Source organism: Anabrus simplex, chromosome 5 (assembly GCF_040414725.1).
Source record: "Anabrus simplex isolate iqAnaSimp1 chromosome 5, ASM4041472v1, whole genome shotgun sequence".
In the NCBI taxonomy this organism is placed as follows: Eukaryota; Metazoa; Arthropoda; class Insecta; order Orthoptera; family Tettigoniidae; genus Anabrus; species Anabrus simplex.
The window spans coordinates 363,243,780-363,266,231 of NC_090269.1; the positions used below are offsets into that span (position 1 = coordinate 363,243,780).

The window sequence follows — 22,452 nt, forward strand, 5'->3', positions numbered from 1 at the left end:
GAGAAAGATTTAAAGGATAACAATCAGTATTTACTGGAGAACTTGCTCCATTCCCCACTTGCCCTCAATAAATGAAGTCAGCATTATACAGTGCTAACAGAATGAATTTGGGCAATAAAGCATTGTCATGTATTATAACTTGTGTGGTAATATGGGCACTATTCAAAAATAAGATGACATAAGGCATACATTCACAGGCAAAACAAAAAAAAAAAATCAAGGCACAATGATCCTGATAGGCCTTGGCCTATCGAGCAACCACTGCTCAGCCTGAAAGCCTACAGATTACAAGGTGATGCATGGTCAGCGCGATGAATCTTCTCAGCCTTTATTCTTGGCTTTCTGACTGGGGTTACTGTCTCACCATAAGATAGTTCCTCAATTGTTCTGTTGTAAGCTGAGCTGACCTCAAACTACCCCACAGATCAAAATAAAATTCCTGACCTAGGTGGGAATTGAACACGAAGCTTCACGGTAAGATGTAGGCTCACTACCCCTCGACTACATGGCTGGCTTTCATTCACAACACCATCAGTATTTTGAAACTGTCATCGTTCAGCAAGGAGAGCTTTTTACTTTTTGAAAGAATATCTCTTAATTAGAGATATAGCAAGGACTTTTAATTTTTTTTCTTTTTTACAATTGGCTTTACGTCACACCGACACAAATAGGTCTTACGGCAACGATGGGGATAGGAAAGGGCTAGGAGTGGGAAAGAAGTAGCCATGGCCTTAATTACGGTACAGCCTGCGGTGAACATGGGAAAACACAGAAAACCATCTTCAGGGCTGCTGACAGTGGGGTACGAACCCACTATCTCCCAAATGCAAGCTCACAGCTGTGAACCCCAACTTGCTCAGTATTTTTTATCTTATAACAGTAATAAATGGTTGTCTAGGTGAATAATGTGCGTAAAGATTATAACTGGATTTCAAAGTACATGTAAAAATGGCAAGTTCACCAAGACAATCATGAGCAAATAATCCATTTATTTATTTATTTATTACAATTTGCTTTATGTCATACCAACACAGAGTGGTGACGATGGGATAGGAAAGGGCTGCGAGTGGGAAAGAAGCAGCTGTGGCCTTAATTAAAGTATAACCCCAACATTTGCCTGATGTGAAAATGGGAAAACACAGAAAACCATCAATTATGTTTTGTCACATCTGCGACTCAGTCACCCTGAAAAGCAAAAGAAAGAAAGCTGAAAGAGTAAGTGGTGGTGGTGGTGGTGGTTTAGAGGTATCATTCTCCTGATAATGTGTATGTTCTGATATAACCAACTACAAACTCTTGTACAGAATAACCAGCATCAAACTTTTTACAATATATGTCTTCATGTGTTAGGGTCTTTCATCATAAAATGTTAGGAAAATGACTACAATCTGCTATTAAGAACAAATAATAAGTTCAACTCTATATAACCTAATCGTAGGCTTTAATGAGCAGAATTCAGCATAGGTAGTAAGCAAAGAATATGACAATAAAGGAATAATAACTTGCTACCATAACAACATAAGCAGAAGTCCAAAGAATAATAATTACATTCACACCTGCTGTACTGTGTCTCATAGTCTGATAAAAATAGCAGTGTTCTTATGAACCTTTCCAAACATCAAAGGGGACTTGTAATATAATGGCACGTGAGTGTGCCAGGTTTATAACTGTGAAAGTAGCTTCATATCTTGCCTGTCATGCTGCCAGATGACAAAGAAAAGCAGTTGTTTCCTTCCCATTGGGATATCTCACGAATGTATACCCAGATTAGCCTCGATCCGTTTGACTCATTCTACTACCATAGGATCATACCATTTCATACAACTTTCTTTACGAAAACTGGCCCCAGTGTCATAAACTAAAAATGAACAGCTGTACAAGGATTTCCATTGATGATTAAATATGCACTTGTGAGGAGTAGCATCGGTGGTTGCGCAAAGGAGTGACAGGACTTCAGAGCTTCTTGCAATATTTCCCATTGTGCCTCTGCTGGTTAGAACAAATGTTTACAGTGCACTGTCTTTCTAGTATGGGCTAGATCAAATTTGTTACTTTCATGGACTTGTCTCAGTCTCAACCTTGGCTTTGACAATAAAAAAGTGACTGAGATATGAGCAATGCTAGTACAATATCATTCCTTGCGCAGCCAGTCACTGTTATGAATGATGTGAAAATGTTGCTCATAGAATCAACTGGTATTCACATTTCAGTGGGCTTGGCAGACTGATAACTGATATATAATAGCAACTTCTGGCCCAGCAAGGAAAGCAACAGTAAGGTACCTTGCTCCCCATTACCCTCGCATGCTTCTTCAGTGATGCCTAGGCCATCTATGAAAGCCGATGGCAGAACCATTGAGGATCAAACCAGTCCTCAGGCTGAATACTCAACATACAAACATTTCAATCCATGAAGATTTTGAGATGTCAGTACCAACAGTATGGTCTTCCAGATAATTCTATTGTATCTTTTCACCTGTCGATTTCTTTGTGGGTTGTACAGAGTTATACAACTTGCCATTGCTATGTCACGGTTATTTAGGAATACTTTTAGTTCTTTGAACATGAAGGACAGACCTTAGTCAGAATGCATATAGGACAGTGTGCCAAAAATGGAGAAGAGCTGATAAAGATTACTGTTGAGGGTGTTATAATTGAATAAGAAAATATAAATAGGAATGCAGAATATTCATCATTGATACTGATACTTAGCCTTTCAAATGGTGCAGTAGCTTTTATCAATTTGTCTTCAGTCTTATGGGATCTAGATTTGAATTCAGCACACATCATCCAAAAGAAGTTCATTTCCTGACATCTTCAAAAGAATGTGAACAATTTTTGCAATGCGTCCAATTATGCATGTGTGTCACACCAGGATGACGGACAATCGTGTTGACTTCTCAACATACCACTCCTATACCTTTCAACTGTTGGAGATATTCTTGAAATGGGGTTTCAGCTACCGCATTCCATTTGTCTGGATGGAAATATGGCAAATTTATAACCTGAAAGTTTCAGCTGCCAACACTTCAGTTTTTTGTTTATTTTCATTTTGTGTCTTTTTTTTCTTTGCTAGTTGCTTTACGTCACACCGACACAGATAGGTCTTATGGCGACGATGGCATAGAAAAGGCCTAGGAGTTCGAAGGAAGCGACCGTGGCTTTCAAATGGTGCAGCTCCAGCATTTGCCAGGTGTGAAAATGGGAAACCACGGAAAACCATCTTCAGGGTTGCCGACAGTGGGATTCGAACCCACTATCTCCTGGATGCAAACTCTCAGCCGCGTTCCCCTGACTGCATGGCCAACTCACCCGGTTTTCATTTTATTTGCTGTCTTGTTGCAAATATAAGCACTATTGATTTCTGGTCATTAATTGACATAAAATGATGTCCTAGTAGATAATGTTTCTACCCTTTCAATGCTTCAACAATATCATAAGCTTCTTTCTTGATAGCAGAATGTCTTTCCTCAGACTGTGAGAGATTTCTAGAAAAGAATACAACAGGTCTTCCTACTTGACAGAAAGTAGCACCTACAGCAAAACTGGAAGTGTCTGTTTCTACGGTGAACATGGACTCGCCATCAATGGAAGTTACTATTGCATTTGCGATGTCCTGTTTCAATTGATCAAAGGCTGAAGATACCAGACACTGGGAAGTTCTTGCACTGAATTAGCTGTCTTTTTTTTGCTGAAAACCATTAAATTCACCACAAATAATGTGAAGATATTACAACAATTCTACGCATGGATGCCACATCCTTGGGAAGTGGTCTATTCAAGAGCAGACGCATTCTGGATCAGGCCTGATTGATTGTTTGCTGATAGTATAGTCAAGAAGATAACCGATTTACATGAGAAGGTACCTACATTTGCTTTTGCTCAGTGTTACAGTAATTTTTAAAATGATACTTGTCTGCTGCCAAGAAGAAATTATTTACATGTTGATCATGTTCTTGATTTCTTCTGCAAATAGCACATCACAGAGATAGGCATACATCTCCTTGAATTTTTCACATTGAATTATGTAATCTATGACTCACTGGAAGCGAGCAACTCCATTCATTACTTCTGATTATTACAATTAATCAAAGACAGTTCGTATCAGCACACTTAATTTTATTTCAAAACCAGTTTTCGGACTCTAAGGTCCCTAATATATTAATATAAAAGCTACTGCTATTGAATACTGAATTAAATTCATTTCATCATCGATGTTGAAATTATTTGAAAACATTTGATTTCACACGAGTGTGTTGTCACTATGAGTTAAATAATTTTTAAACAGTTAAAATGGAGCCATATTGAGATCACCAGTAAAATAAGAAAAAGAATAAATGTAAAAGTACGCACATAATACATATAAAATTTAATAATGATGTTGTAAAAATATATATGGCATACCATAGGAAGGGCTGACTTATCCCCGTGCTCAGGCTGTTGGTCTAGTATTAGATCAACGTTCAGCTTTAAATATGGGGCACGCTGGAAAATATGTCACCTCGAGGTTGTGAACAATATGTTGCTTGCGACCGTTTCATTAAAATTTTTATCACGTTCCGTTATCTGCGCCGGGAATATATAAATGTTTTTTGGGTATTTAGTTCAAATCCATAATTAATTTTAACAATCAATTACATGTCCTTTTCGATCCCTAAAATGTTATGATTTTTGTTATAAATGTGTTCCGCAAAGGCCAAATATTTGTCGTATGTTATTGCCTTGAAATATTCTTAATACCTTTGATTTAAGGCTTCGCCAGTCCTTCCTATATAAAATATTTTGCAGTCGTCACAAGTGAGCCTATATACTCCCGAATTGCTGTAGACATCTTTTTTGTTGATACTATGTGCATTATATATGTGTTCTGATATTTTATTTCTGATTCTAAATGCTGTTTTGAGCTGAAATTTCTTAAATATATTAGTGATTTTAAAAACTTGATTTCCAAAATGGGTAAATGTTGCAAGTTGACTACGTTCTGAGATTTCCTTTCTTCTGTCATGATTTTTTCTCCCTATTTTTTTTTTAACTTATGATTTTGTCTATCATTTTTGGGTTGTAACCATTTGCTTTAGCAATTTGTTTTATTATTCTAATTTCTTTCAGTTTGTTTTCATTATTCATGGGAAGTTTTAATTATCTATTAATATAGCAGTTGTAAGCTGCTTGTTTGCGAGTTCCTGGGTGGTTGGAGTTTTTGTTGATGGTGGCGATGGACTGTGTGGGTTTCCTAAAAATATTGAAATCTATCCTATTGTTGTTTTTTCTTAATATGAGGTCCAAGAAATTTAACTTTTTATCGTTTTCTTTTTCCATATTGAATTTGATGTTGCTGTCAAGCAAATTTAAACATCACAGAAGTGTTTCAGGAGTAATGAGGTCTCCATTTAAAAATACTACCATGTGGTCAATATATCATCATCATCATCATCATCATCATCATCATCATCATCATCATCATCATCAATGTCCCACTCCAGTCGCCCGGGTGTGGTTAACAAGCCTCCTCCACTTCTTTCTGTCCTTCCGATTTCCTCCTCCATTACTTCCGCCACATCCAATCCAGCTTCTCTAATGCCCTTCCCAATCTGATCTAGCCACCTTCTTCTCAGTCTTCCAACTGGTCTCTTGCCCTTAACTTCTCTTTTTAATTCCCTTATTGCTACCTGTTACTTTCCAATTCTTTTTACATGTCCGAACCATCTCAGTCTTGCTTTCAGTATGTTCTGTACTAACGGTTCTATATTTAACTCTTTTCTGATTTTAATATTTTGTATTCTATCTCTTCTTGTCTTTTTAACCGATGTTCTTAAAAATTTCATTTCTTCTGCTTGGATTTTACTATCTTGTCTCTTATTGGTTACCAGCGTTTCTAGTCCACATGTTACAACTGGTATGAAATACTGTTTATATAATGTTAATTTCGTTCTCTTGGGTACTTTGTCATCCCATAAAAGCTCTCTGACTTGATGATAAAATGTTGTTCCTTTACTTAGTCTGTTATTAATTTCAGGGTTGATTTCATTACTTCCATTAATAATGCTACCCAGATAAGTAAACTGTTCTACATTCTCTAACCGTTCTCTATGTAAACCTGGCTTCTCTTTTCCTCTTTTTCACAGTGCATGACTACAGTTTTTCTTTTACTAATTTTCATTCCAAATGTCCAGTCTCCTTTGTACTTCCTTTTCTCCCTTTCCTCAAATCACCGCATCATCTGCAAATACCAAAGCATTCACTTCATCACTACTGATACTCTGTTTTACACGTTTTATGATTTCATCAATATAATAAACAATAATGGCAACAGTGCATTTCCTTGCTTGAGACTTTTTTTTGTATAAAATGTTTCAGTCACCACTCCCCAGCTGTACACTGCTTTTAGTCTCATGGTATAACATTTTTATCTTGTTAATTAATGATTTTCATACATTCCTTTTCCGTAGGCATTCCCATACATGTTTTCTCTTAACTGTATCATACGCTCTTTCCAAATCCAAAAATACGAAGATGACTTCCTTGTTCCTATCTAGGTGTTTTTCCATCATTGTTCACACCGTAAATATCAAATCTATTGTTGATTTATTCAGTCTAAAGCCATATCATTCATCCTCTAACAGTGTTTCTATTATATCCCTCGGTCTTTTGTCTATGACTTTCTCCATTATTTTTAGCCCATGTGATAACAGGATTCTACCTCTATAATTTTCACATTTCTTCCCATTTCCTTTTTCGAACAATTGTACAATGCTTCCTTGTTGCCAATCTTCAGGTATCCTTTCATCCTTCCATATGGCAATGAGGGCTCGGCATAGCCACTGTAGTCCACTGCTTCCTTCAGCATTGAATTCATCTTTTCCACTTGCTTTACCTTTGGTCATTGCTTTCACGGCCCTTTCAAGTTCCAACCATGTTATCGGGTTCTCTTCTTTTTTTCTCCATCTGTCATTTCCATTATCTCCTTCTTCCTCAGAGCAGTCATCCTCATTATAAAGTTTTTCAGAACATTTTGCCATCACCTTCTGAAGACCCTTTTCATCATGTACTATGGATCCATCTTCTCTCTCTAATGCCTTGTATTTTTCTTGATTTATTCTTTTCGATTTTATTACTCTGTATAATAGTTTCTGATTTCCTCAAGTATCTTGCTCAATTTTGTTCGTCAACTCTCCCCAACATTTCTCCTTCTCTTCGTTGATACTCCTCTTTACTTGTAGTTTCAATCTTTTGTATTCCACATGTAACCTTTCTATCTTATTCTCATCCCTGTGATATGTTTTTTGCTTTTCCTTATCCATTTCTTTCTTCACCTTGTTTCTTTCCTTTATTTCTTTTTTTATTTTGTCTCTCCACCCCTGTGTCTCCTTTCCCTTAACCTTTGCTTTTGTTTTCCCGCATACCTCAATTGCTGCTTTAACAAATGTCTGTCTTAAATTGTCCCACTCTTCTTCTCCACTTCGTATTTATTGTGTTAGGCAACTTCCTTTTTATACAGTCTTGGAATGCCATTCTTTTATCCTCCTCCTCCAATTCCAAAATCCTGATCTTTGGTTTCTTCTTAGCACAATTTTAGGGATTTTTAGTTGTTTTAATTCCACAATTAATAATCTATGATCACCTTCCATACTTTCACTGGGGATTATCTTCGTATTCATGATGTATCTTCCCCATTCTCGGTCTTTTATTATAAAATCGATGAGTGTTCCATACTGTCCATCCCAAATATATTGGCTGATCTTATGGCTATTCCTCTTCATAAACCATGTGTTCTTTATTATTAGGTTATTTCTGATACAAAAGTCCAACAGTTTCTCTCCATCTTAATTTCTGTCGCCATATCCATATGGACCCAGAATATTCTCGTGTCCCATTCTATCAGTTCCCACATGGGCATTCAGATCTGGCATTATCATGATCCCATATCCAACAATATGTGTTTCCAGTTCATTGAGGAAATCATCTTTTCTTTCCATGCTACATCCTGTCTGTGGAGCATACACCTGTACTGTTTTCAGTAGTTCCTTGTTTACATGTATGTCCATTATTATAATTCTTTCATTTACATACTCAACTTCAGCTATTGGTACAGCATTCTGATTCACTATAAATCCCTCTCCATTTCTTTTCTCTTTACTGTTATCCATCCAGTACAAGGTGTACCCCTTAGTTTCTTCATTTCTTTCCCTTTCCATTTTACTTCACTTAATCCCAGGATGTCGAGTTTTCATCTCTCCATTAGATCAATCAATTCATTTTCCTTCCCATTCATTATTAAGATATTTAACACGTTGAGTGCCAAGCGACCCCATATGGGTACGTGAGAGTAGTCAAGTTTTTGAACTTCACGTCCCCATATGGGGTCGTAAGTTCGTTCTAAATCAAGAACTGTGCGAACCCATTTGGGTGTGCAGTAAGTATGTGATTCGAAGCTGTATGAGTTCTCTTCCTGCCATCTGCTGGTTGTCTATTTAAGTACGTGCATAGTTCACCTTCCATTCGTCAATTCCTGTTTTGGCGCGACCCCATATGGGTATGTCAAGAGTGCTATATAGGGTGAAAATGCCATTGTCTATCTCGCGCACGGATTGTTTATGTAATTGTGCAGTGCTGCGAATTTCCTTTTCTTTTTTAAGTCGTTACTAGTAAATCGAGCAGTAAAATACTTAGTGCAGATAGTCTGGACGATATATCGAACAAGTCAGACAATGTTGCAAACGTAGTATATAGTTACATTAATTTTGAACTCAGTACAGAGCAAATAGCGATTTCGCATGTTCATCCATATTGATAAATTACAGTCTTCAGCATACACATCGCCGCTGTATTCCGGGTTTCCAAGCCAGCTGTTGCAACAATTATGACCGTCTTCAACGATATAGTCACTGGTTTCCCATGTTGCACTATCATCGCTGCTGGGTTTCTCTCACTCAAATTAAATGTTATAAAAATAAAATTACATACTTATTCAATATTCCGTAACTACTAATTATTCTTATAATAATATTCTGCTACATCCTAATTAACCAAATTTACATGATTTTCACAACTTTATATAACAACATTTTATACGAAAATTTCCTAACCTAAAATCGGAAGATCGCCATTTACAAACATTTCCTGACCTAAAATCGGGGATCCTACTTTTTTACGGCCTCAGTATGAACAAGCTAACATATCTCTCATAGTTAACCGCGTGTAACGCGTCCCTGCAAAGGAAAAGGTAAGTATGACCGAGCGTTGGGACAGTAACTACTGTATAAGTACGACCCCATATGGGGGCGCGTGTTCGTGTACAATTCGTAATGACCAATGCGACCCCATATGGGGTCGCAATATTTTACCTAATATACATAATAAGTTGACGTAATATATCATAAATACATCCTCATTTCAGCGATCATTTGCTTGGTTAAGCCTGTGAACGTTTTGGCACCAGGGAGTAACTCGATGTTATTAGCTCACGGCACTAGACGGCAGTCCTATGAAATTCGGTCTGGCACTCAACGTGTTAATGTTCCAAATCGGGTTTTGTTCTCTGATCTAACATTTGCACGAACATCAGCATTACCATCATACTGCGCAACTGTAGCCATTACTGACCATTATGGTCAAGATTATTAATAGCCAGAGACTTGTCAATTCCATTTCCATTTTTAAACTTCCATCCGAGGCTTGTATTATAGTTGAAAGCAAGTACTGTACAAATTTACTCATCTGCTGACCTGCTAAGCCTAACGCATCTGAGGACTTTCTTTCAGGGTTTACTCCCTTAGCCTCCACAAGGCACTGGTTTCTTCTTCTAATTTTCCCCAGAGAGGATGGGTTGCCTCATCCACCATCTTCACCATTCCGAAGGTCTCCTTCTCCGCCTAAGATGCTGTTAAGGTTTTTAGCCATAACACTGGGCATGGGTTCCACATTATACTCCGTGAGACTGGGTCCCTGCCTGAACTTAGCTCGTCAATATAACGGACCCATAATTTTATTTCCTTCTGATGTATGCCCAAGATGGTTTTCTCAAGGTTATTTAAATAAATGTTGGCTAAGAAACCTGATAGCGAACCCCTCATTGGTAAACCTGTGTTTTGCTGGTAGTACTTCCCATTGAAAGTGAAGTAGTTATTGTCTAAGTTTAGACTTATTAGTCATTTCATTAATTTCTATGTTCCTTAATTAAGGCCACAGCTGCTTCCTTCCCATTCCTAGGCCTTTCCTATCCCATCATCGTCATAAGACCTATCTGTGTCGATCCGACGTAAAACAAATTGTTACTAGTTTCTATGATGTTCATGCTCACTAGTGTTCAATACATTATGTACCATTTCATCATTTTCAAATGATGTTATCTTATACAAAAGTAATATCAATTATCTAGTCTTTCACTTTTATGAAATGACATCTGTACTGCTCATAAAAATGATGTGAAGCAAGCGACAATATACTCTCAGAAGGAGTGTGGTAACACTTTTCAAAACGTCACGTGTCACCACTGGATGGTACTTGGAATGAGGAGATAAAGGTTATGTTAGGAATGAACTCAATGGATGAAGCTGTACGCATAAACCGGTTTCGGTCGTGGGGTCATGTGAGGCAAATTGAGGAGGATAGGTCACCTAGGAGAATAATGGACTCTGTTATGAAGGGTAAGAGAAGTAGAGGGAGACCAAGACGCCGATGGTTAGACTCAGTTTCTAACAATTTAAAGATAAGAGGTATAGAACTAAATGAGGCCACAGCACTAGCTGCAAATAGAGGATTGTGACGACATTTCGTAAATTCACAAAGGTTTGCAGACTGAATGCTGAAAGGCATAATGGTCTACAATGGTGTATGTGTGTATGTCTCACTTGTTATGAGGAAACGCTGTCTTATATTTTACAGTCATTTTTCTTGAATGCCTAACACCAGAATATCTCAAAGAATTCTTGACCTTCTCACAATTTGGAAACGCACCACTCCATGGACAACTGCAGCGAAGGAGGATCTGACTAGTGTTTCAGAGACATTGGTTCAAGAAAGTTCAGGACATGGGTACATGGGATAAAGGATCTCCCAGAAAGACGACCTGGTGCAAAGTGGTCCAAAGAGCAAAAAACTGCATTCTCTGTCAAAATGAAAGAGTTACAGGAAATCCAGAAAGGCTAACAAGTGTTAAAATACTAACGTGTTCCTCCTCCTCCTCCTCCTCATCATCCTCATCATCATCATTGTACAGTTCTAGTTTCCTGGGTACTGTTTATGATCCACTTCCACTTCTTCCTGTCCATACACAACTTGTCATGGAGAACATCATCCACTGTCCATCCCCTGGTAACTAGATCAACTTTGATCATGTCCCTCCATCGGATTTTAGGTCTTCCTGCAGGTCTTTTCCCCTCCACCTGTCTTTCCAAACTTATTCAGGCTGTTCTTGTAGGCTCCATCCTCATCACATGCCCGTACCACCGTAGTCTGGATGTGCCGATTCGGTCTAATAGGGATGTCTTTATTCAGGCTTCTTTCCACGCCTCCTCATTTCTTAACTTGTCCATCTTGGTCTTCTGGATGGTGGATCCAAGAAATTTCATCTCTGATGCTTGCAGTCTTGATGAATCTCTTTTTGTGAGGGTGCACACTTCATTACCATAGGTCAATATTGGTATGAAATAGCTGTTAAACATCATCAGTTTGGCCGGTTTTGGAATTATGTCATCCCATAAAAGTGTTCTTACTTGTTGGTAGAATTCTGATCCCTTTTGCACTCTGTTTGTAATTTTCTTTCTGACCAAATTATCACTGGAGATTACACTTCCAAAGTAAGGAAAACTATCCACACACTCTAGCTGGTGGTCTCCTAGTTTTACACTTGCTGGACGCCCTTCTCTGTTGACTGCCATCACCACCGTCTTGGTCTCACTGATGTTGAGGTTATATTCCTGGAACTGGGATTTCCATATGTTGAGTCTAGTCTGTACTTCGTCTTCTGTTTCACCCCAAATCACGATATCATCAGCAAAGGTTATTGCATTCAGTTCACCTAATTTTTCCTTGACATTCTTCATTATATTGTCCATAACAGAGATGAACAGTAATGGGGACAGTGCACTTCCTTGTTGAACTCCACTCTTGATCTCAAACCATGATGATCAACCTTCCCCAATTTGTACACAGCTAGTACAGTCTTCGTACAACATCTGAATTTTCCTTACCAGTCCTTCAGGCACATATCCTTTCATCAGGCACTCCCAGATCTTACCTCTTATAACACTATCATAGGCCTTTTCTATATCCAGGAATATAATCCCTTTCTCCCAATACTTTTCCATGAGCATGCGGGTACTAAAAATTAGATCTATTGTTCACCTGTTACTTCTGAATCCATATTGCTCCTCCTCTAACTGTGGTTCATTGATGGTTCTCAATCTCCTTTCTATGATCTTCCCTAAATTTTTAGCCCATGAGACAGCAGTGTTATTCCTCTAAAGTTGGTGGGTTTCCGTCTGCTGCCTTTCTTAAACAGGGGAACTGTAACACGCCTGCTCCAATCTGCAGGTATTTTGTCTGTCCATATGGCATTTAATACTCTGTGCAGCCATTGTATACCCTGGATGCCTGCTGCCTTTATCATGTCTGCATTCACTTCATCTGCACCTGAAGATTTTCCTTTAGGCATAGTTTTTAAGGCTGTCTCAGTTTCTGTCCAGGTGATGGGAGGTTCTTTATTGTAGGCTTGGATTTCTGGTTCTGTATTTTGTTCTTGAACTGGTCTATTCAGTAGGTGGTCGAAATGGTTCTTCAGGACTTCTCTCATGTTACTTTCTGTCCAAACCAGATTTCCATTTTCATCTTTAAGTGCCTTTATTGTATTCATTGGTTTCCTTTTACCTCTGATAACACTATACAGTAGTTTTTTATTGCCTCTGCTGTCTTCCTCTAGTTTCTGAGTGAATATATTCCATGCCTTTGTCTTTTCTTCTGTAACCGTTCTTTTAACATCCAGTTTCTTGTTTCGGTATAACTGTTCAAGGTTTCTGATCTTTGCCTCGTCTTAGTATGATCCGGTTTATTTTTCTCCCGATCACTTTCTTTCCACAAGAGATTTCTTTCCCTGATTGCTGCACTCACTCTTTCATTCCACCAGGGTGTTTCCTTCACCCTTGGTTTCATACTTGTCTTTCCACAAACTTCAGTTGCTTCCTTAACCAATGTGTCCCTTAGTCTGGTCCATTCTGCCTCTCCATTTTTCCGTTCATCTCTTGGTAACAGGGTTTTTATCCAGTTCTGATACTCAGTTCTCTTATCTGTTTCCTGGAGTTTCCATACTTTGATTTTTGGCATTTTCCTGTTCTGTACTTTTGGCACATAGAAGTTTCTCAGGTTCGCTACTGATAGACGTGGTCACTGTCAAGGCTCTCGCTGGGTATTACTCTGACATCTGTTACCTTTCTGCTCCTTTCTTTATCTGAGATGACATAATCAATTACAGTCTTTTGTAGGCCATCCTAACTGTATCGTGTTATTTTATGGCTCTGTCTCTTCTTGAACCAACTATTTTTCACCACCAACCCATTCCTCATTCAGAAGTCAGAGATGTTCACCTTCTGTATTTCTTCCACCATATCCATGAGGTCCCATTACATTCTCATAACCTATTCTATCTGCCCCATTCTGTGCATTCAGATCTCCTATAATGATTACTCTCTCTTTACTAATAACTTTTTCCAAATCATCAAGAAACTGGTTCTTATCCCCTTGACAACATCCAGTTTGTGGTGCATACACCTGTACCAAAGTTATTTTTTCTTTCCCTAAATGCACAGTCACCTTTATTATTCTCTCACTAACATACTGAATGTAAGCGACTCCTTCTAGATCTTTACTCACGATGAAACCAACACCATTCCTCATCTTACTGTCATTTCCATGCCAATACAGTGTATACTGTTTTCTTAACTTCTTCATTTCTTTCCCTCTCCATTTAGTTTCACTCAGCCTCAGTATCATTAATTTCCTCCTTTCCACGAGTTCCACTAGTTCTTCGCATTTTCCTGCGAGACTGAGTAAGATGATGGTCCCAATCCGTGTTAGTGTCCTCCGGGATTTTTGCATTTTTTCAAGACCCTGTCTATCATTGGGCCATAAACCATCATCCCTGACATGAGTCTGCTCATGCTGGCATCTTAATTTAGTTGATAAATGCTTTCCGAGGCTTTTATGTGTTTTGAAAGAAACTACAACTAAGCTCTTTTACTGGCTTGCTAGGCCTAATGTAATTGAGGATTTTCTTTCGGGTTTTACTCCCTTAGCCTTTGAGGATCCCTCATCATCCCACAAGGCAGTAGTTTCCATCTGTACTACTCCTAGAGGAATGGGTTGCCTCCTCCGCCAGCTCCACCGTACCGAATCATATTCTCCGCTTTTGCTGCTGTTGAGGTCTTCACTTGTTACCCTAAGCTGGGACCCTCTACCAGATGTTACACACCGGGTCAGTGTGCTCTGGGACTCACATAGGCAGGGGTGCCACTCCCTGGGCAGGGCTGCCTCTAAGAGGGTCCCTACCTGTTACCTAACAGGCCGAAATGGTAACAACAACAACAACAACAACAACAACGTTTTCACTCAAGTTCAAAAAAATAAATTTGCTTAATTGGTTATATTTTGAATTTTTAAATTCCTTTAATCTTTTCAATAATATTTTTATAATAGTCGCATCCACTCAAAATTATTCCTTAATGAGACATGAATAAGAAACACGCATATTTTCACTAAATTTTAAAATGTCAAAGAGGTATTTTATACATTATCATCTGAATGTGTATTGTGATTCATTATTTTCATGAATAATCCAACTCCCTGAAATGACCCATTACCAACACTTCTTTCATTTTAAACTTACTTAAACAGCAATAACTGGTAAACATTGCATTCCATCCAGATAGCGGATTCAGTCAATTCTGCATTTTATCTTCCATAGGCCTCCCTGGCATTTTTGGCAAGTTATCAAATTCTACTTTGATTACTTGTTCGTCTACAAGGCAACTACAGCTGAAACTGGTTAGGACCTTTTTGTGGGAACCAGACAAATGTCAAAGAGGAAACATGATAAAAAAAATGAAAGAAAAAATATACTGTTAAATTTAAAGTTAAGTTTGAACGAAAAAATAATTACAATAATAACAAAGAAACAAGTGTTTACAGTTATAATTAATGAAATGAGTAAAGAAATAATACATTTTAAGAACACCAACATAGTAAAACACAAAGGAAAAACGTTCTTAGAAATGCGAACTATACACATCAGTATTTGCATACAAATTTAAGAGAGCACAAAATTTGTCAAGAATTTGATTCAGAATAAAGAAACACATGTTTAAAAACACACACAGTAACTTGCACATCATCACTTGTGTGTAAGGAACATGTCTAAAGAAGACTGGTTCTTCTTTCATTCCAAATTACAAAGAAGAGTATCAAGTTAGGTAACATAATTCATTACATCAGGGGTTCCCAACCTGGGGGGGCGCCTCCCCCCCCTATGGGGCGTGAAGTGATTTCCGAAATAATTTTTTTAAACTCGAATATTACAATTTTGTGTAATAAACTTTTTTCAAATCTCTCCAAGTGATTGTCGCGCCAAGTCAATCGTTCAAAAGCACTGGTAATTACCAGCTGTCGGCACAAACCTCTGCGGAGCCGCGAGGTTTGAGGTGAAATGAGAAATTTGCTGTGTTGTGAGAAGCAACATTAATCCCAAGAGCAGGTGCGGGAACAAGAACACTCAACGCACGTTTAATCGCACACTTTGTGGACCTACTTGCATGAAAGTAAACTATGACTATACGCGACATGTTTCAACTCATCAACAATGTAGTTGCTTTAATTTTTCAGTATTATTGTTACATACTGTACAAGGTTTTTCTCATAAACAAAACATATTACATGAAGGAGGTACTTGTATAAATGTAGGTATTATATCAAATTGATCTAAGAACAGGAGATAAGGCAATAATAGTAGGCTAAATTATAATAAATTTATTTAATATAACATGTTAGGCTTTCACGGCTAGCGTGAAATTCTATGTAGGCCTACTGGTATTTTGGGCTACAACTAATTAATGTTTAACCACAGCAATTAAGGAAACAGTGACATTTTCACGCCAAAGATCTTAACTGGCAATAAGTTACTACAGTCAGGAGTCGACATTAACTATGAAGAACAAAGAATATCGGAGTTTCAGAAGCAAAAAAATGAAGTGAAAGTTCTTCCTTCCCTCTCACTCTGCAGAATATATACTCATTTTGTGGGCAGCTCATCCTTGAATGCTCTGTTCCCACCCCTACACATTCTTATTCTTCCCTTGCAGTCAAATTGGCAAGAGCTACATAATACAACTGTCCCATCAGAGATGGCGCAGTAATGGCCATGACAACACATCGCCGATAGACCATCAGTGGCCCGGCCCTTCGACTGTTGATTCTGTGTCTCTGTGTCTCGTATACTTTCGCAGTGGACGTGTCAAGTTGTTTATTGTGAGTGTTGTGTATGCTTCGCTGAAACAGTGCGACTGTGTGAATTGTGTTATTTAATATTGTGACTTTAAAAACACGAATCATTCAGGATTAAAAGACAAACCCACAGAATTTTTTGCAACTAAACTCAACTCACTAAAACGTATGAAATTAGATTCATCGCGTATTTTTAACCAAGAAAATGAGAAAGCAGGGGAAGCATCATGTGGACTAGCTGTTCTTATTGCCAAAGACGAAAAAGCACACACAATTGGGGAAATATTAGTAAAGCCATGTATGTTATTAGCGGCAAATTTAGTTTTGCATGAAGGGAGTCGGCAGAAATTGTCTAAAATTTCTCTTTCGGATAACACAGTGAAGTGCAGACTTCAAGAACTGTCAGAAGACATTAAAATGCAAATTTCGGAGAAGGTGAAAGCATCTCCAGTGTTTTCTATTCAGTGTGATGAAACAACCAATGTTGTCCATTGTTGTCAACTGATTGTACATTGTCGATTTGTCGACAGTGGTATTTTAAGAGAATAAATGTTATTCTCCCAATGTTTGAAAACAACTTCGAAAGCTTGTGATGTGTTTTCTGCTATCGATAGTTTTTTCCAAGAACATTGACTTTTCTGGGAAAATGTAGAGGTTGTATGTACGGATGGTGCACCTGCTATGATTAGGTCATGTTCTGGGTTTCTCAAATTGGCCAAAGATAAAAATCCAAACATCATGGGAACCTACTGTATAATTTTCAGGCAGGGTTTGGTGGCCAAAACCATGCCCCAAGATTGGAAAAAACTCTAAAAGTCGCTATAAGAATTGCGAACTCTGTAAAGACAAGTTCTTTACATAAAATATTTTTTGAAGCCCTTTGTGTTGACCTTCAAGCCAATCACAAAACTCCTTTTCCACACAGAGGTTCGCTGGCTATCAAAAGGGAACATGTTGGCTCGGCTGTTTGAATTAAAGTCTGAAGTTGACATTTTTCTTCTTGGTGAAGGTAAGAACGATCTGTATGAAGTCTTTACTGATGTCAATTTTATCGTCTCATTGGCATATCTTCGCGATTTTTTTGAAGCTTTGAACATTTTGAACTTAAAGCTCCAAGGCAAAAACTCCAATATTATGCTTGCTTATGATGCAGTCGGAGCTTTTCTGAAAAAAAAACAAAAGTTATGGAAACGCTAGCTTCAACTGAACAACTTCTCATCCTTTCACCGCCTTAATGAAATTTTGCCGGAAAATGAACCTGATCGTAATGAACTTAAGGTGCTAATTCAGTCACATTTGGATTCCCTAGCACAAGAATTCAATTTCTACTTTCCTGATATCTCATCACATGAATGGTCCTGGATGTTAACAAGAAATCCATTTGCCATTGACACTGAAGCACTGCCAGCACAACTTCAAGAAGAAGCTATTGATTTGCAGTGTGATCCAAAGCTAAAAGATGATTTCAAAATATTAGGACTGGGCGACTTTTGGGTAAACTGTCTTGCAGTGTATCCTGAAATAGCCAAAGTAGCATTGCGTGTCATTGTCCCATTTTCAACGACATATATATGCGAGTCAGGATTTTCAACGCTGAGTGTCATAAAAACAAAGTAGCACTGTCAGCTTGATGTTGCAGGTGATCTCCGCTGTGCTCTGTCAAATATCAAACCAAACATACCGAATCTCACCAAGAGAAAACAGTGTCAACCCTCTCACTGACATTTGTTGACTAATTTAAGGATTTATTGTAAAGGTGTGTTCTTTGTATTGTGCTAAAATGAAGTTAGTATGTCATAGATATAAAGCGCGTACTTCATATTATTTTTCATAAATAATTGAATAATGAAATAATTCAATATGCAGTGTCATTAGGTTAGGTCTATATCCTCTAAGTCAGTTTATCGGAGAGGTTATAGAAGCGCCAGGGTGGGGGGGCGATGACCATCTGTATCTCAAAAGGGGGGCGTCAGCTGGCAAAGGTTGGGAACCACTGCATTACATCATCACGACACCACTTGACACATAACGTTGCACTATGTCCATAGCTTGTACCATTGTCGAATGTGTTGGTACTGCTGTGCAGATCTCACCAATTTCATTTTCATCCTCGGGTTAAAGCTTGATATCGCCTTTATCAATCATCAGCTATTCATAAATTTTGTCTACTGTCTGCATTTTGCAGGTGGCAATACTGTCATCACAGTCAACCTACGTGGCAAAATTCACCTCTTTTTCACCCTACGAGAATAAGTAGCACATTATTTTACAAGTCCCTGGGTATCATTTATGAATATGAAATCCGAATACTGATATCTTTAGTGGTTTAGATATTATTTCTGTGTAACACCTTAGGTGAAAAACCCTGTATATTTTTTATATATTTTATTTTTTATTATTTTTTAACTTTTTATTTTTATTCATAATTGTTCATATTTGTTTCAGCTGAGCCGAGTTCTAGAAGATTCCTCAAGCGCTGGCATTTTAAGTGCTTCTCCAATAATCCATATTGTAAACAAATGAACATTTGAACACTTTCCCATCAGTATTATTGTGTTCACACTTGTTACAGCTGAGCTGAATTCTAGAAGATTCCTCTAGTGCTGATATTTTAGTGTTTTACCTGGTCTTCTGTGAGGTGCAGTCTTCCAATTGGAGGAAAGCTGAGAGCTTGCACAGGACATGTAATTGTGATGAGTGTTCTTAAAATCTTTGTCTTGAATTTCATGCTTGCTTTATATATATCCATATACTTTTTATTTTTAATTATTAATTATTTATTCATGTCTTGCCTTTACTTGGATTTTGACTGATGATGGTCTCTGGTAAGACCGAAACTAGTTTCAACAAATATATGCAACTTTTTAAAGATTACAACAAACAATATTGAATATGTGGAAACCTTTAGCTTTTGTTTTACATTATATTGCTCCTCAGTATGGATTAATATGAAATTTATTACCTATGTTGTTATGCAATTCACTTACGAACGTAAAATTAAGCACCAACACGTCAGATGAACTACTGTTGCACAAACCGAACAACCACAGCAAAGACTAGCTTGGGACTGACACTCTCTGTAGCTGTAGGTCGACACACTACTGTGCTACATAGTCCGAGGCCATAAAATTAAGTTCTCTCCACCAAATACTTACCTAGGCCAGTTAAAGTTGGCACATCGTCCACGCAATGTGGCTGGGAACGCTAATTTCAATTCTTTATGGCAGGAGTTAAGGACATGCCAAAGAGTGACACACACGTGCTATCCGGGTTTATTTAGCATGTATTCAACTGGACATGGACTGGGCATAATAACCAGAAAAATGCGCTAGAAAGGGACATCTTAACCAGTTTTGACTGTATATCACTATCCTGAACAATTTACTCAAGTCACTATTAGTAGATTTGGAGCAGCTTTTCTCGGAACTTCATGAATACTATTTCTTGCAGTTCAGTAACAAACAATAGACTACACAATCCTATCACGTAAGTATAAGAAATGGTCACAACTCAGAATATGTTCAAGAGTTTCATTAGTGGCCACCATGGTCAAGCTAATAGATACTTTTTTATGATAAGATCAAGAGAAATGAGAGGTCGTTGCATTCTATAAGCTGTAAAATTAGGATGAACCAAACATTGGTAGAGTAGACAAGAATAGCTACCACAGAGAGAATATAGTACCTGATAGCTCTAATCCAGACTTGTTTGTCTTTAGGTTTATGGACTTTAAGTTCAAACATCTCTGGTTCCGCTGGATTTGATGATATAAGATATATTCCCCTCGAATCTTGGCCAGCCTTTTCACGAACCAGAAGTTTCTGGAGGGAAACAACACCGGCCTGAAATGTTAAATTAATACACTTTAGTTCTATGTTCAACATCCATATTAATATGTAATGCTAAAATAGATGCAGAAATTTATCCATAAAAGACAATGAAAAAGGAACAAATAAATTGAAATACAAATTCACTATAATTACAGTACCATTAGACAATTGATAAATCAACAAAAAGCGAGTCTTGAATGGCCACCAGAATGAACAAGTTTATTTGGATTGTGATATTTTCCTAGCATGCTGAGATCACATAAACTCACAACATAAAAACTCTGGCATAACGATAGGAGAAGAACCAAATTGTTTCTTGCAACAATGGAATAAATGGGTTTCATTTTGCTTTAAGGTGTATGCTTTCTGACAACGTAAACACTCATGAAACTTGAAGAATGGTGCACAAACTGGATCCTATTTGGGACATATGATGATGATAATGACAATAACTTTCAACGGGGGATTTGCCCTTCTGAATACACGACTGTGGATGAGAAATTGAAACTTTCTGTGGAAAGCGTCCTTTCCACAAGTACGTAGGCCATCAAGAAATTAAGTTTCCCTATTTCTTTTCTTGTAAAGTCAACTTATTTAGCCAGGAAATATGAGTATGTGTGACAGATCTATATAGTAGCAATCGCATACTGGCTAAACAAGTCCCACCTGGTGTCGGTAGCGCAGCAGCAGTGATTCAAAATGGCAGCCCGTATTCTTTCTTCTGCCACCTGTGAGGTTCAGTCTGTGATAAAGTTTCTTAATACACAAAACACAGCGCCAATCGAAATTCATCGTCAGGTATGTCAGGTCTGCGGGCCGAAGGTCATGAGCAAACCGTCCCTCATCAATGACGACTTTATGGAGCTGGTGCGGCAGCACATTTTGGCGAACCGTCACTTCATGTTTACAGAACTCAGCAGCCATTTTCTGCAGATATCGCAATCCTTGTTGCATGAAATTGTCACTAAATACATGCTGTTCAAGAAAGTCGGTGCCAAAACACCTCACATCTGACCACAAAATGCAGCGCTTAGGAGCAGCACTGACATTTCTGCAGAGGTACCATAACGATGGCAATGAGTTCCTCGACAGGATCATCATGGGTGATGAAACATGGGTTGTTCACTTTACCCTGGAAACCAAGCAGCAGTCAATGCATTGGCTACACAGTGGATCTTCGGTCAGGACGAAAGTGAAATAGTCTGTGTCGGTGGTGAAGTGATGTGCACGGTGTTCTGAGACAGGAAGGGCATTCTGCTTATTGACTTCCTGCCCAGAGGTGAAAAAGTGAACATGGACCGTTACTGTGAAACACTATGGAAATTGCGACGGGCCATTTAAAACAAGAGGTGTGGAATATTCAGTGGAGGTGTTGTGTTAATCCACAACAATGCTCGCCCACATATGGCTCGGCGCTCAGCAACTGTTCTGCAGGAGTTCGACTGGGAGGTGTTTGATCATCCACCATATAGGGCTGATCTTGATCCCAATGAATTTCATCTTTTCTTGCCCTTCAAGAAATTCCTGTCCTACGATCAACATTTTCACACAGACAAAGAGCTGAAGACAAATATCACATGCTAGTTTCATTCCCAGGCAGTAGACTTCTACGACACCAACATACAAAAGTTGTCTCAATTCTGGTGGTGATTATGTCAAAAAAATAGCTCCAACATTGCTGTAGCGGGTGACAAAGATTTTCATGTAACTATGTTTTTAAATTTTTTAATAGGGAAACCTAATTTATGAATGGCCCTCACACATCAAGAGTAAACCTGTAAAGTGTAGGATTTAAATATTTTGACTTGCAGACTCTCAGAACCTGCAATGTTAGAGTGCACAAGAAAGGCCCTACTGTGTGTCTAATTCTTCCACTGATGTTGCACAATGGTCAATTGCTTCTAAGAGGAGTACTGAACATAACATACTTAGTTAATGAGGACTTACTAAAGGATCATAACATGTTCAGGAACAACGTGTTTCAAGAAGGGGGTGCTGCCAGAACTAGGAAATGAAAAGCTTTAGAGTCTATATGAATTTTCCAAAGATATGATTATAACTTCTTATGAACTTAAACCTGGGTAGATAGGTAGTGTAATTGACAATTCACCACAACAACAATATTGATGCAGGTA

At 38.1% G+C, this 22,452-nt stretch overlaps 1 protein-coding gene across 1 annotated transcript in view; it reads right to left on the minus strand.

The window, feature by feature from the left end:
• The window catches only part of cyst (rho guanine nucleotide exchange factor 18 cysts), a 549,231-nt gene that overhangs the window by 86,468 nt on the left and 440,311 nt on the right, over nt 1–22,452 (minus strand). The window contains exon 21 of the mRNA XM_067147675.2: nt 20,172–20,329. Within this exon, the coding sequence (XP_067003776.2) occupies nt 20,172–20,329 (158 nt within the window). The remainder of the gene's footprint in view (nt 1–20,171; nt 20,330–22,452) is intronic.